The 15,878-nt window shown below is 39.2% G+C and overlaps 1 protein-coding gene across 2 annotated transcripts in view; it reads right to left on the bottom strand.

The window, feature by feature from the left end:
- The window catches only part of LOC126757560 (uncharacterized), an 89,305-nt gene extending 73,860 nt beyond the window's left edge, over positions 1 to 15,445 (bottom strand). The window contains exons 1-2 of one of the 2 annotated variants that reach the window (XM_050471561.1): positions 15,197 to 15,445; positions 9,772 to 11,094 (exon numbers count right to left, since the gene is read on the bottom strand). In XM_050471561.1, the coding sequence (XP_050327518.1) occupies positions 9,772 to 10,221 (450 nt within the window). In that variant the 5' untranslated portion in view covers positions 10,222 to 11,094; positions 15,197 to 15,445. Of the gene's footprint in view, positions 1 to 9,771; positions 11,354 to 15,196 lie in introns of those variants that run through there. The other variant, XM_050471560.1, reaches the window with a different exon arrangement.
- Positions 15,446 to 15,878: the final 433 nt, after the last annotated feature.

The raw sequence follows: 15,878 nt of genomic DNA, 5'->3' as shown, positions 1-15,878 counted from the left end.
ATGTCTGTAATAGTTTTAAAAACTTTATTTCGATATTTTAACATTAAAAATGTAAGGCAATCGTTTCGAAATTATCGATAAATTTTGATATTGATTGCAAAAAATATGTTTTGATTCTTTTTTTTTTGCTTGGTATTTTAATTTCAGAAATTCAAAGCAGTGGCTAAAACATACCGATAAATCACACTTAAAATACAAAAAAATCGTTTCAAAAATTATCGATAACTTTCGATAGTTTAAAAATATGTAGCAATATCTTGCATATTTTCGTTAAATTTTTGTTTAGCTTTTTCTACATAAATTTTTCACATTACAAATTATCGATAACTCTAGATGGTTTAAAAATATATATCGATATCTTCAGCAGTTTCAAAAAATCGATATTTTGACATTAAAGGTGCAAAAAAATCGTTTTGAAATTATCGATAATTTGGTAGTTTAAAATATGTAATAGTTTCGATAGATTTTTATTGGATGTTTTGGTCTAATAATTCAATTTCTATCGATATATAAACATTAAAAACTGAAAACAGCGCTTTTATAAATGAACTTCATATTAGAAATTCAAAACAGTGGGTTTAGAAATTATCGATAAATATATCGATGACTTCCTCAATTTCGAACAATTTGATTTTTTCCGATATGTTGCTACGTCAAAACAATTATTTTAAAAATTATCGTTAAATTTTGTTTGCTTAAAAATATAAATCGATGACTTCAAACATTACGTTGATATTTTGACAACAGAAATGCAAGACAATCATTTTAAAAATTATCGATAAATTTTGTTTGTTTAAAAAAAAACATCGATGACTTCATTGTGTTTATTTTCCATAAGAGGAGTATTGTCAGCAAAAAAGGTGCAATTGTTACAGTAAAAATATTTCAACCGCAGCTGATGGCGGCGCCAAGCTCAAATGGTTGCAAGAACCTCTTAGGTACCATTTATAGAGCGCGACGTCAATGGTTTCTCGAAGAGGGAGAAGCGAAGAGGCTAATGCAATGTTCCAGTTTGCTCGTGTTTCACCGTTATTTGACTGCTCGGTCGCTTGGCGCGCCGTCAACAGCCAAAAAGCATTAGCTGCAACGTCCAGACAGTTTGATGTAAATACCCACACACATACCCATACCCATAAGCAAGTGAGGCGGCAACAACACGTCGCATGTCACTTATTTGTGTGGCCAGTCAGTCGTACATATGTGTCCTTGCGCGTCAGTGTTGCCATGTTGCCGCGTTTCTCTCTGTTGCTCGGCAGCTCTTGCCATCAGCCCTGCTCATCCTTGCATTGAATTGACAGTCTGCCGGCCTGCCTGCCGTATGGCTTTGGGCCACTAGCCGGGCATTTGTGCTGATGCATCATTGATGGCTTTTTGCATACATCACTGCTGGCCTGGAGTATCCTATGTTTTTCGCTTTACTTAATTCTTTTTTCTTTCTTTTTACTCATATTTTTTTTTTTTGAAGCATTCACGGCGTTTATTTTATATTTTTCGTATTTCCTGTTTTTCGCCATTTGATGCTTTTGTTCGCCGTAGAAATGGGCTGCAGGACGTTGTAGTCAGAATTACACCGGCACTTTGGCACTCTAGTCCATGATGCTGGAGCTAGTCAACTCTGCAGCTAGTCAATGGCTAACTGTGGCGCGCACTCAGCAAATTTCTGCTGAACACAAAATGGACTAAAATTGATGATGCCACTTGATATGGTGAATGAGTTTTTCATTTATTTCTATTTGAACTATCAGTATGTACTCGTAGGTACTTGGTACTTCCGCTTCCCGGTCATTCATGTGCAACGGGAGTTTTCATTTTTCAATCGCCCACAATGCAACGAAAATTTCAATACACTTCTTTATTTCTTTGTTTTTTCTTTGCTTGTTTTCTGTTTACATTCTTCATTTGCAGTTTGGTTTTTCATTTCAGTTGGCATTTTATTCTCATTTCGTCTCGTGCATTTTCTTCCGCAGGTATTTTGTGATTTGTGCTCTGTGTGGTTATGTTGCATGCGACACAGGCGCTCGGGGCGAGTCTCCGGGCATCTTTTGCGGTACACCTGCTGGGGCGAGTCCAATGCTTGAACGTTTAATTAGCAGCACTTTGATTTGTCCGTCCTACTGTTAAGCACATCAATTCGCAAGGTTATTTGTGCAAAAATACTGGCATTTATACTTTGATATGTCTACGTACAGTGGTGTGTAGAAAAATAGCAACACTTGCGGTAAACTGTGCGAATATATCAGTTTAAGTGGAAGAAGAGAAAGCATAGCGTCATCGAGACATTGCAGATAATCACAAGTCATTGAAAACTGTTGATTAATAGAGGTCAGAACTGCTTTTACAGCAACCACATTTTACATATGGCTCCGTCATTTTTTTTAGTGTTTTCAAACCTCGAAATAATGCTGGTCGCAAGATCAAAACTAAAAAATTAAGGCCAGTATCATATCTGGTCTTATGCCGCCGGTTTTAATGGCCTCAGAGCTAAGTAGAGTCTATCAAAAGTCTTAAGCTATAAATAAGCGTCTAACAGCTGACGTGCGAATAAAGGAGATACAGGCGAGCATCGAAGAGTGGCAAAGACAATGGGATGAGGCAGAAAAAGGAAGATGGACGCAGATGCTCATTCAGCCTGGATTGAGAGACAACACGGGGAGATAGACTTTTGTCTGACGCAATACTTGACGTCTCATGGCTGTTTCAGGGAGTACCTCCACATATTTGGACACGATAACGACACAAAATGCTCATTCTGCAGCAGTGTTGATGAAAACGCCGAGTATATCTTTTTTCCCTGCTCGAAATATGTAGTGGAGAGAACTACCATCGTACGAATAATAAACCAAAGGATGACGCCCGACAACGTTATAAGCCATATGCTGCAATCAAAGCTGGTATGAGCGAAAAGAAAGATTTGGCCGCAATAGCGATCCAAGAACTCAAGATAAGAGAACAGCAGCGGAAAAGCTTAAGAACGACTGAATAATCTAGCAGGGAGTTTGTGAAGGTGAATCAGGCGTTCTTAAGTTTCCTGTTCCATGTCGCAGAACCTGTATAGAGCACGACTTTGTCTCGTAGGCTGATCATTTCCTTAAACCGTGCACGGTTCTACCCTCCCAGAAGTAGCTTGGCATGACGCATTCTTGCCGCCTGCTGCAAATGCTGTCCTCTCCCCACTCTCTCTTCCGTGCGGTTCAGCTCCTTTATAGTGTGGGACCTCACTGCATTACCCGGTTCTGGCCTCATCATCCTGGACGCTGCCGTAGAACGGGCTAGTTCGGCGGTCAGCTTATTGCAGGCTACTCCTTTAAGCCCCCGCACCAAGATTAGGTATACCCGCTTCCCCACTGATAGGCGGTTCAGCCTTCCTATACCCTCGTCCACTAAAAGCGATTTAACCTCATACGCTAAGATTGCCTTTAGTGCCGCTTGGCTATTGCTAAGTATAGCGATACGCTGGTTGCGGTGTAGATAGATTTCTGTTCATTTACACTTCTGCTTGAAATATCCTCGGAAAATGTCCAATTGGTATGGATAGTTTGGTATGCGGTTCGCAATGCCAGCTTCTATGCCTTCCGGTCTGTTCGAGCCGTCAATGTTCCACTGATTAGTGCTGCCCCCCAGTGTTATGTCGAGCACTTCCACTCTAGCTTACTGCTCTGAGCTTCTTTGTAAAGTTAACCCTCTTCTTAACTTGGAAGAAGCGCCAGTGGTATGTCTTCCCCTAGGGCCTTCATTTGTTGAGACGTTGAGATTATCTTCCCTTTGCCGAAATCCCTTGCTCCCATTCGCGGCATGGTATGTTTCGCTACCTGTTTGATCACTAGATGCAGCAGTGTGAGCTCCAGCATGACTTTAAGTACTGCGGTTGGGCAAGTGCGCATTGCCTCTGAAGCGCAGATGTAGGCGAGCCTTTGCAGCTTCGATAGTTGAAGGCCTATCGAAGACTGCGTTTAGACCCATCACTAGATCTATTGACCTTGCATGAACTTAACAGGCTTTGGTCGACGACTAGCTTTTGTACTACTGCGAGATCTTTCTGATCAAAAGTAAAGTTCAGAAGGTTTACTGAACTCCTTTCTTTTCCGATGAGTTCGCTGGATACGATATCCTCTTCACAAGTACATCGATGTGTGTACGAACTGGATCCCCGTTGTCCTCTTCCATTCTAGCGTTGGATCATGGACCTCGTGTGAACTTAACAGGCGTTGGTGGGAGTTCAGCTATTATGTGACTGCGAGCTTCTTTTGACCTACAGGTAGAGTACAGGAGATCTACTGAGCTTCTTTCTTTGCTGATGAGCTCGCTAGAGACGATAGTCTTTTCACAAGTACATCGGCGTGTGTACGAGCTGGATTCCCATTGTCCTTTTGCGTTTTAGCACTGGATCTATGGTCCTCTCGTGAACTTAACAGGCTTTGGTCGATGTTCAGCGAAATCGCAGAAAACTACGAAGTTGATTAGCTCGCCCGCAGTGACAGTCTTGTCCCAAGTGCATCGAAATGGGAACATTGTCTCTTTCGAACTATGGACCTCACGTGAATTCAAGAGGCTTTCGTCGATGACCAGCTTTTGTACCACCGCGCGATCCTTCTGACCTAGAGTAAAGTACATGGGTACTACTGAGCTACTTTCTTTGCCGATGAGCTCGCTGGAGAGGATAGCCTCTTCTTAAGTACATCGACATGTGTAGCAGCTGGATTCCCATTGTCCTTTTAAGGAGTATTGTTCCAAATTATTAAATTAACTTGGCATTTATAAAAGGTTTCAATTTGGTACGAATTATATGACCATAATGCTTTACTTAGATCCTTGAGTGGTTGGTTCTGCAACTCCTTCTTTGCTGGTGTCAATGCTTTCAAGTCTTTACCATTTCATCTCTTATTCAGTGTAATATATTTACCTTGTAATATTTTAATTTTACTTTTATGCAAAATGTGAATATAAAATAAGAATTTATTACCGTGAAGCGCTGCGTGTGTCGCCGAGGGAGCGCACTCACTTGTAAATCCCTGAATAGAAAGATATTCAATATAAAGGAATCAAGTTGAGTCAACTGCACAGAAAGTGCATCAACTTGGCTTACTGGAATAACAAAGGCAAACTACCACACTGCAGCTCACTTGCTACTTAGGTATTCAAATGCAAGCATGTAAGTATGTATATGATTATGAGCGTATATGTGCGGCGGCAGAGTGTCACCACCCAGTAGTTGAAGTTGTAAGGCAGACTGTCTCGAGGCTAAGGCAAGACTAGCCCATTTCAACACAAACCAAATACTTTCGAATTTCAGTATGCTACAGGCAAGTAGAGACAGTAATCATTATTAGGCTGCGGTTGCCAGAACTAGGAACCTAACTGCATATGTAGTGGAGTCGCTATACATAAAGTTGGGTTTTTAAGCGTGTGTGAGCAGTAGAGTGAGTGCAAACTGCATCTACCTAGTATGTGATTGTGACATTTGTTGCCACACTGCAACAACATGGCAACGTGACAACAGCGCACGAACATGCTTTTAACGGTGTCGAGCAGAACCGCGCGTACAGCAGCTCAATGGCTAAGAAGATGATTTATGGGCATCCATATGCTGGCATAACAATAGCGGCAAGCATATTGACGAGCCGCTGCTGCAGTTAGGCATATTTATGCCCTTATATATGCAAGTGCGCGGTATTGGTGGCTTTTTGATCACTCATACGCCATGTAGTACGTCAATAAATGTGCCCATATGAGCAGCCTAGTTTAGCATTATGCGACAAATGTATAGTAACGTCATGTACAAAAGCATTTAGGGTATCACAACTGTGTCAAAATAATATAATATATTGTAAGTATGTATCTAAGCTATACATATGAACGTTTGTTGCACCTGCTATGCAGTTCAATTAAGTTAAATTGCTTTCGTAATTATATTTTGGGAACTGACTGAATATTTCAAGTGGTTGTCCGTATATTATGCAACAAATCAGTAAAAACATTAACTTTGGCTACAGCGAAGTTTTAATATCCTTCAAAGGTGCATTTTTTATAGCATAAAAGAATATAAAAAGATACTTTTTTCGCATTTGATCGATTAGTTTGTATGTCAGCTATATGCTATAGTAGACCGATCTGAACAATATGTTCGAAGATTATAGCATTGGTTAAAATAATAATCTGTGCCGAATTTCATGAAGATATTTCGTCAAATAAAAAAGTTCTCCATACAAAGACTTCATTCTGATCGCTCAGTTTGTATGGGAGCTGTATGCTATAGTGATTCGATCTAAAAAAAATTTTAAGAGATTGCACCATTCTCTTATGTTATCTTCCATGCCAAATTTGGGGAAGATAGCTTACGAAATGAAAAAGTCTTCCATACAAGCACTTGATTCCGATCGTTCAGTTTGTATGGCAGCTATATGCTATAGCTATCCGATATACACAATTTCTTAGGAGGTTGCACGATTGTCTTAGCTAATAACCCAGGCCAAATTTGGTGAAGATATCTCATAAAATAAAAAAGTTGTTCTTACAAGGACTTGATTTCGATCGATCAGTTTATATGACAGCTATATCTTATAGTGATCCGATATCAGCCGGTGAATTAGCAGCTTCTTGAAAAGAAAAGAACGTGTTAAAAATTTCATAACGATATCTCAAAAACTGAGGGATTATCTCGCGTATATATTGACAAAAGAGCTTAGCTAACTCGACTAAGCTCGTCACGGTTCCTAGACGTTTCCTGCTGGGAGGAGTTACATACTAAACCGCAAACCTAATATACACTGTTCACCCTAAAAAATGATAGTGAATCTCCGAGAATTGAAGTGAATCGAGGTATCTGACATTTTAAAGATATACAAGGAAATGTGTTTTCTTTGCTAAGTAGGATCTAAGCTACCAACGAACTGATGATAGGAACAGCATTTTTAGCCATTTAATTCCGTTTAATCATAAGACCGATAACATTATACTATAGATGTTTGTTAACAAATAAAACTTGTCTTCATAACCTCAGTCCCGGCCCAACCTAACTGCAGTCCGAGTCCAAGCGACATTCATTTAACGTATCCAAAAAGTGAAAAGACGCAATGGACATGGAATAAAGTGGAAGGGCATCAGCAGCGACTCTTTTATCGCTGGAATAACAGAATCACGAAAAATTACTCTATTGAACTAGGAAGATAATGCAATTTCATTAAGACATTGCTTTGTGTCACAAGGGAATGAAAGCGACGTTAAAATTGCTTGAATCACTCTTCAAACAGCTTACACATCAACGTTTTTTTTTGGAATTGGACCGCAGTGTCTTTTCTCGTTCCCAGTTCTCAAAAGAGTGTTTGCTGGGAAAATATTTGAAGACAGCGGCACTTTTTAAAGCAAAAAACAAGGAAAATACATTCAATTTTAAATTTTCCAGGACTAAAGGCTTACGGAAAGGATTGATAGAGGAGTATACTGTAAGGCACTAATTTTCAACTACAGTTTTATGCTTTCACAACATTTCTTAATGATTAGACTGATTTGGATACCTAACCAAAGAAAAATTTCAGGAAACTGTAAGGGTGATAAGCTTGCGAGGTCAGGTACTTCTGCCTTACGAGCTGCAGAATGGAAATGAATATAAGTTTTTGCGGATTTATATTGGATGGCTTAACCTCAGCTAAGCTCGGTAAATGCTGGTCAGCTAATAGTAATTTTGCAGTCCCAAGGTCCATCTGGAACGAGGTAAATCGTAAGGGACTAGTGACCTCTTCGAACGCAGTTCACTTTTCAGTAGTTCTAGAAGTTTTAAGTGGTAACTGTTGGATCGCGATTATGTGCGGTAAGATTGAAAATTTTACCGGATGATATGAGCTGCTTGGAAAAGATAATATAAAATCATCTCAACATTTCCTTTTGAAAATCAAGGCCGCCTTTGAACTGAAAGAATTTGTATTCGGCTTCCCAAATCCCGATAAAAACAAGTAAGGAAGGGCTAAGTTCGGGTGTCACCGAACATTTTATACTCTCGCACGATAAAGTGATAATCGAGATTTCATTATCAGTCATTTACATATTTTTCAAATACCGTGTTTGTGTAAAGTTTTATTCCGCTATCATCAATGGTTCCTAATGTATATATTATACAGAGAAGGCATCAGATGGAATTCAAAATAGCGTTATATTGGAAGAAGGCGTGGTTGTGAACCGATTTCACCCATATTTTGTACATATCATCAGGGTGTTAAGAAAATATTATATACCGAATTTTATTGAAATCGGTCTAGTAGTTCCTGAGACATGGTTTTTGGTCCATAAGTGAGCGACGCCACGCCACGCCCATTTTCAATTTTAACGGTTAACGCACTTTTAGTGATTTTCAACATAACCTTTGTATGGGAGGTGGGCGAGGTTATTATCCGATTTCTTCCATTTTTGAACTGTATATGGAAATACCTGAAGGAAACGACTCTATAGAATTTGGTTGACATAGCTATAGTAGTTTCCGAGATATGTACAAAAAACTTAGTAGAGGGCGGGGCCACGCCCATTTTTCCAAAAAAATTACGTCCAAATATGCCCCTCCCTGATGCGATCCTTTGCGCCAAATTTAACTTTAATACCTTTATTTATGGCTTAGTTATGACACTTTATAGGTTTTCGGTTTCCGCCATTTTGTGGGCGTGGCAATTGGCCGATTTTGCCCATCTTCGAACTTAACCTTCTTATGGAGCCAAGGAATACGTGTACCAAGTTTCATCATGATATCTCAATTTTTACTCAAGTTACAGCTTGCACGGACGGACGGACGGACGGACAGACGGACGGACGGACAGACAGACATCCGGATTTCAACTCTACTCGTCACCCTGATCACTTTGGTATATATAACCCTATATCTGACTCTTTTAGTTTACAAATAAAATATTTATTGATGAGCGTTGCCACATAATTATCAACTTTTTTTTGAATAAAATCAAAAGTAAAATAATTATTGGTGAGTGTTGCCACCTAATTAATAAATTTTATTGACTAAAATGAGAAAAAAAAATATTTATTGATAAATGATGTTACCTAATTAACAACTTTTAATGAATGAAATAAAAATATTTATTCATAAGCTTTGTCACCTAATTAACAACTTTTAATGAATAAAATCAAGAGTAAAATAAATATTAATAAATATTGTCACTTAGATAACAATTTTTATTGAAAAAATTGAAAACTAAAAAAAATATTGATGAATGTTGCCACCTAATTAACAACTATTAATGAATAAAATCAAGAGTAAAATAATTATTAATAAATATTGCCACTTTTACAATCATTTTTATTGAATAAAATGAAAATGAAAATTTTTCTTTAAAAGCGTTGCCACCTAATTAGCAAATTTTAATAAATAAATTCAAAAGTAAAATAATTATTGATAAATGTTGCGACCTAGATACCAATTTTTATTGAATAAAATGAAAATTTTTCTTTAAAAGCGTTGCCACCTAATTTTTAATTTTTGTAAATAAAATAAAAAGTAAAATAATTATTGATAAATGTTGCCATTTAGATAACAAGTTTTATTGAATAAATTTAAAATTAAAATAATTATTGATGAGTGTTGCCACGTAATTAAGAACTTTTAGGGATAAAGCCTTTTAAAAATCCACTTCGAAAATAGGGAAACCAAAGTAGACAAAGATTTGCTAAAATTTTAGAAACATGTAAAAGAGTAGCCGTTGCTGCCATTGAACGGTAAATATCAAGCATCATTGCAACTGAATAGAAAAAACAACAGTTTTTCGTTTTGGTACTCACCTTGTTTGAGTAGCCGTTAAACTTTAGTAGCTTCTTGCACGACTTGCCACGGCTCTCGAAGTAGATTTCCTGCGGCGTACGCCGCGACTGCGGACGGCGCGTATGACCCGAGTTGCATACGGCCGACACGACAGCCGCGGCACTCGGCGTGGCCGGCACATTCACATGCAACGCTTGATGATTGCCGCCGTTGGATGGTAGCAGGCTATTCAAGTTGTTATAGTCGCTGCTGCTGCTGGCTGTTTTGGCTGTGCCGGTGCAAAGCAGCCGGCCGAGTATGCCACAACAGCCGATGCGATGAGGTGGCGGAGTGCCTGGAGCGACCGGACGCAAGGCAAATGATGGTGCGGTGTTGTTATTGTTGAATTTATTGTTGTTGCTGTACGAGCCCGCCGATATGGTCATTAGTTCAATGGCGCTGGCTTTGCGCAGATTAACATCCATTTCCATGGCCCGGAACAAGGCGATCGTGTGTGTGGTTGCAGTTGGTAAGCTGACGGGAATTTCTACTGTGTCTGGTTGCAACAAAGTGTCTAAGTGAGCGCGCTGCTTTTCCGTTCAAGTTGCTGTTTAATTTTAAAAAATATGTGCTTTGCGGCTACCAGTCAAACACACACAGCCCAGTGGCTGCTGATTTTGTAACCCCACTTGGTTGTTGCTGTTGTTGCAAGTCGCCCGGTTTGCCACAGTCTCTAAATGTTCATTAAATTCTGGGAGCCAAAATTCAGTGAGAATTTGTTTGCTGCTTACTTTCAAGTGCGTTGAGGTCGAACGTAGCGGGTTGCAGCCGCACTACCCGTCAGAGCATACGTGCGTAAGTTTATAACGGGAATACACTGTTATCAGTTACATACACATTTCGTTGAAATTCTGGTGGCTACGTCGTTGCCAAAGTATAGCAACTTGTGGCAAGTCCCGAGCTGTGGTGTGTGTCGGTCTCTCCCCTAATACTCGCTTCCCGAATTTACGTACGTCTAACTTGTTTTCCTTGCAGCTACTTGCTGCCGAGCAAATAGTTGTTTTTGTAGACGCCCAACATACTCTGATCTATATGGCGCGTGTGTATCCTGTTTGTTTGCGGGTTGCCACCATCGGCTCTCACGCTTACTTATCACTCAATTTGCAGCTTGTCAACTTTTTTGTTAGCGGAATTTGAATATTATTATGCATTCCAGTGAGTTTCTTAATTATGAAATATTTGTTGACATTCTTGTGTGTTTTTGTTATTTTTTGCTAAAGTTCTTAATTGCGCAGCTTCCTGTTTTGTTAGTGTTTCCTTGGCTTTTCTCTTAGCTGTTTACAGTTTGCGCCACAATTTAATCACTTCAAAAGACATTAACAAATTTTGCTTAATGACATTTCCGCAAAACAAGAGAAGCTTAATTTTATGGTCCAGTTCTTTGGGGAGTCATTTATAATGGAAATGTGTCGGCGCTGATAAGGGTTGCTGCAATGTACGTGCCAAGCTTTTGTCGTCAATTGTCAGTTAGTATTAAGTATTTTTTAATTAGTGACGAATACTGGAAGTCCATAATTCAAGTGTCCTTATGATATATTAAAGTGGTTGTATTATTAAGATGGACTTGTGATTTATCTGTATAAAAGCAGCAATAAATGGTAATGTAGTCCTAAGACAAAATGTTGAGGATAATTATGAGACGAAGTGGTAGCTTTGACATAACACTAAACGGAGTATTAACTCTAAAAGTCTCAAGCTAGTTCAAGGGACACAAATATATAAGAAAAAAGAGCTGCTTCCCTATTTTTTGGGACTTTTTTTTTGGTAGGTAATATAAGTTCTAAGAGAAGTATTGTTTGAGCACTCGATAAGATGGATACCAACAAAGAGAAAATGTCTCGTGTTACAGATTTTCTTCGATAAAGTTAAAAAGCCAAGTTTTTTTGTATTTTCGTTGGCGTAGGAAAGGAATCGTATACTATAAGCTGTCCCTCTACGGCCAAACTTCTAATGCGGATCTGTATCGTCAACAAGTAGTCCATCTGAAGAAAGCAGCCGCCCAAAAGCTGACAGCTTTGTCTTATAGGAGAGAATTTATATTTCATCTGGACAACGCCAGACTACATACATCGATAGTGACTCACCATGAGCTTCGGAAGCTTTGTTCGGAGGTTTCTATGCCTCCAACTTATAGTCCGGGCTTGGTAACAAAGGATTATTGCCTGCTCCTGTCAATAGCAAATGATTTTGCTCGTGAAAAATTGGTATCAAAAGTTTTATTTTTGGGCTCCGGGCTGTGTAAGCCTCGATCTCGCAAAAAACTCTCCTTGATTGCGAAATCGACTGTTACAGCTTTATGCCGATAGACTTTCAATGAGAAGACCATTATGAAAATACCTACAAAATGGCAATAAGCTATCGAATAAAATGCCGGATGTTGGACCTAAATTAAATCATTCTAACTAAAATCTTTAAATTAATGCAGAAATAATAGATTTTTTAAACCTAATTATATGAAAAGATCGAACATTTCCGTTCTACCTTTATAGATCTCTATGAAACCAACCAGCCATCTCAATCTTTAATTTCATTGGAGAGATTAATCTTGAGTACTCTTCATACACCACAACAATAGGAAACGCAGTTTTCGAGACAAAGGTTCTGCGGAAGATTTATGGTTCTTTGCGCATTGGCAACGGCGAATACCGCAGTCGACGGAACAATGAGCTATTCGAGATATACGACGACGTTGACATAGCTCAGCGAATTAAGTACCTACCGGTAGAAGCAGAAGAAGACCTCCATTCTGTTGGAAAGAGTTGGAGTTGTTTGCTTTCTCTGGAGTTATTATAACAAACACTAATTCCATTTTCTTTTTGTTTTTATTTATCCGTTTACTCATACGGCTTGAAAAATGAAAGATGAGGTCGTGATTCTATGAAAGTTCAAAATTTGTTTTGCGCCTAGGTTACTAGAATTTGGCAAAATTTATAGTTTGTAACCGAGAAGTCGACATAATTAGTTTGGTTATGTTCTGTGGCTAATGCTTAAAATGGGGTATCGTACTGGACCTCTTGCGATCCACTTTGGGACAAAATGATCTTGCGACGGCAAAAGAACTAATGATAGCTCAGCGCTGGCAAATTACCTGCGAAGCTTAACTATCCAGTAGAAAAACGCACGAGGAGAGCGCCGCACGATTGATATTGATGCCAAGCTGCCTTTTCTTGTTAGATCGTTGGCTCTACAATTATCTACGCTTCCGCAGCGGTTTCATGGAACTAACGTTATCACAAAGTGACGAGATGCCGGTGATAGCGACGTTAGGCTTTCCTAACCTTCTTGAACACAGGGTTAGTGACCTGAGTTCTAATATTGTCGCCCTGCTATTAGAGTGGATAATCACTCTCTGAAGGAGGCTCCGTTTCAAAACAAAAGTTCTACTGCCAGCTGACGTAGTGCTTTGCCATTAATTCGCGAGAACTATTAACAACGATAATTTTATACTACAAGACAAAGAAACTGATATTGTTGTAGACTTTACCTACCTAAGCAGTATAATATCCGCCAAACTAGTGCCGGAACAAATATTTTGGCTATTATAAATTTAGCAATAGGTGCAGACGTTGTCTCGGTACTGTTTTACGGATATGAAACTCTGCTTGTAACCAACCACCTTACTGGCAAGATACAGAGCTTTGCTAACAGAAGCCTACGGCGTAGCCTCAATGTGTTATGGCCTAACGTTATCAGCAACGACGACCCATATAAAATGTAAACTGGATCCCAGAATATAAATTTGCGGAAGTCAAGGTGAGTAGGTTACACACTGCCGTCAAGCTTTGGATTTGAATCTTTAAGGGAGACGTGGGAAAGGCCGTCCTACAACCATAAGGAGGAGATTCCTACAAATAGAAAACGTTGAATGCGGCATTTCGTGGAATGAACTAAAGATGCTAGAAAAAATCAGGACCAGATGAAAATGCTTTATTGAGGCCTTATGCTCCACTGGCTGATTGAGGAAATGATTATGGGCACAAAGATAGAAATGGATGACAATCGGAAGAAGACCGATTTGAAATGAAATCCTTTAAATTTTGTGTGCGGAATCAAATTAACGGTGTCGTATCTTTCAGATATTGGAAAAGCCCTTCAGTGATAATTATTTGTCGCGAGCAAGTGTTCTTGATTGGTACAAATCATTCAAAGAGGGTCGAGAACACGTTGACGACGAATCACGTACAGGACGGCCATCAACATCATCAACTGTTCATCAACACGTTAATAAAATAAAAGAATTCGTGCTTAAGACTCGACGATTATCAAACAGAGATCTTACTGGCTTCGTTGAACTATTGGAAGGATCAGTGGAAACCATTTTGAAAGATCATTTGGCCCTCAAAAAAGAGCTTTGCCTTAACGTCTGTGCTATATGCTTTCCGATTACCGGAATGTAATGAAACGTATTATTACTGGCTATGAGTCTTGGACTTAGACGATCAATTCGCCGAATATCGTCGCAAAGGTAAGCCGAAGCCGAAAAACCCACGTCAAAACAGGTCAAGGTTATGTTTACAGTTTTCTTCGCTAATCGGGGTGTGGTGCACTCCGAACTCCTTTGGACCGGCCAAGCTGTCAAAAAGGAACAGCTATTTGAGTGTTATGAATCATTTACGCGAAGATATGAAGATATTCCGTCCGGGGAAACCGTTTAAGTCAATTGAAGACATTAAACGTGAATCGTTACGCGGATTGAAGGCTCTTCCGGAAATTGACTTTAACAACTGTTTTCTGGATTGGAAAAAACGTTGGCCCAGGGAGGTTTTCTTTCAGTGGTGACGACATAATTTTTGAAGAATAAATTAAGAATTTTAAAAGTATGAACAAAGTATTAATATTTTTGTTTATAGTAGTATATTTATATATTAATTAAAAACTGCTTGAAGTCAAAATTGTTGCGTTGGCCAGGCACATTCCCAAAAGTTCCAAACATACTTCAAGTACAAGCCCATTTATATAGGCGAATGTGTACATGAACTCCATACATTTACTTCTTCAATGTTGGCCTTGTTGCCATAACTACAAATACAACCGAAAGCAACAACATACTTAGTATCAGTTTGTTTATATATGTACATGGTATACATACATATATACATATATGGAGAGGTATATGAAAAGCTAGAAGATGCGCAGCGTGGCTTCCGCTCCGGAAGCTAATAGATACATATAACCTCGAAAATATTTACATATCTACAAGTAAATGTATATATGTATGTACCTAAATAAACACCGAGTAATGTAGACGAATATCGGTTTCAATTTAAAATATGTATATATATCTTCAAAGCAAGTGTCGCTGGCGCCAGCGAATAATTTTTTATATTTTTTCAAGCTGAGAGAGGAAATTGGAAGAATTGCCAAAAACTCTTAAAAAAAAATAAAGCACACACGCGTTTAGTTAACCTTTTCAAGCATGTTATTATATATTGTTGCTTAACAAACTTCAATTCGGCAACACAATTCCTTCGCGCACTTATTCAATCGCACTTTCCGCGACTGTAGAAATGCTATTTTTTGAATAATTTACGATTTTCCCGCCGTTTTCGCGCGCACACCATATAAAGCGACTGCAAAAAGCACCGCCGACCGCAGCAAAAGACGCACCCGACCGCGACAGCGTAAAATGTCCAACTGTACGTGTGGTTTATACCGTTAGCGAGCGCATTTGTCGACCAACTAACGGCAGCACCACGCTACGCTCAGCCATTAAGCAGTAATAGCCTTGTTGGCGTGCCGAAACGACACGAAGTGCAAAGGATTGCGTGGAAAAGCTCTGTTTTTTACTCGTGCCTTACAAGTCGGCTGGAGAGCGCGACCGACGAGCGCACAAGTGGAAGTGCGCCGACGCCGCGGACAGTGCTTGTGAAAAGTATGCGTTTGCGATGATTTTTATGAATGAACCGCAAAGAGGTTGGTGTATACTACTACGGTTATACTAAGTGCCGACGCTGGAGTGTCGCAATTTGTACGCCAAAGCAGTCGATAGTAATATGTAGTATGTGTAGTAATGCGGTGGGTGGTGGTTCCCTTCGGCTGACAGCATTTAGCTCGGCTGTTTGTTTGTTGTAGATATTGCTTTATTTTT

Source organism: Bactrocera neohumeralis, chromosome 4 (assembly GCF_024586455.1).
Source record: "Bactrocera neohumeralis isolate Rockhampton chromosome 4, APGP_CSIRO_Bneo_wtdbg2-racon-allhic-juicebox.fasta_v2, whole genome shotgun sequence".
Taxonomy (NCBI): domain Eukaryota; kingdom Metazoa; phylum Arthropoda; class Insecta; order Diptera; family Tephritidae; genus Bactrocera; species Bactrocera neohumeralis.
Note: the sequence above shows the minus strand (reverse complement) of the source record. Positions and strands in the feature narration are given on the sequence as shown.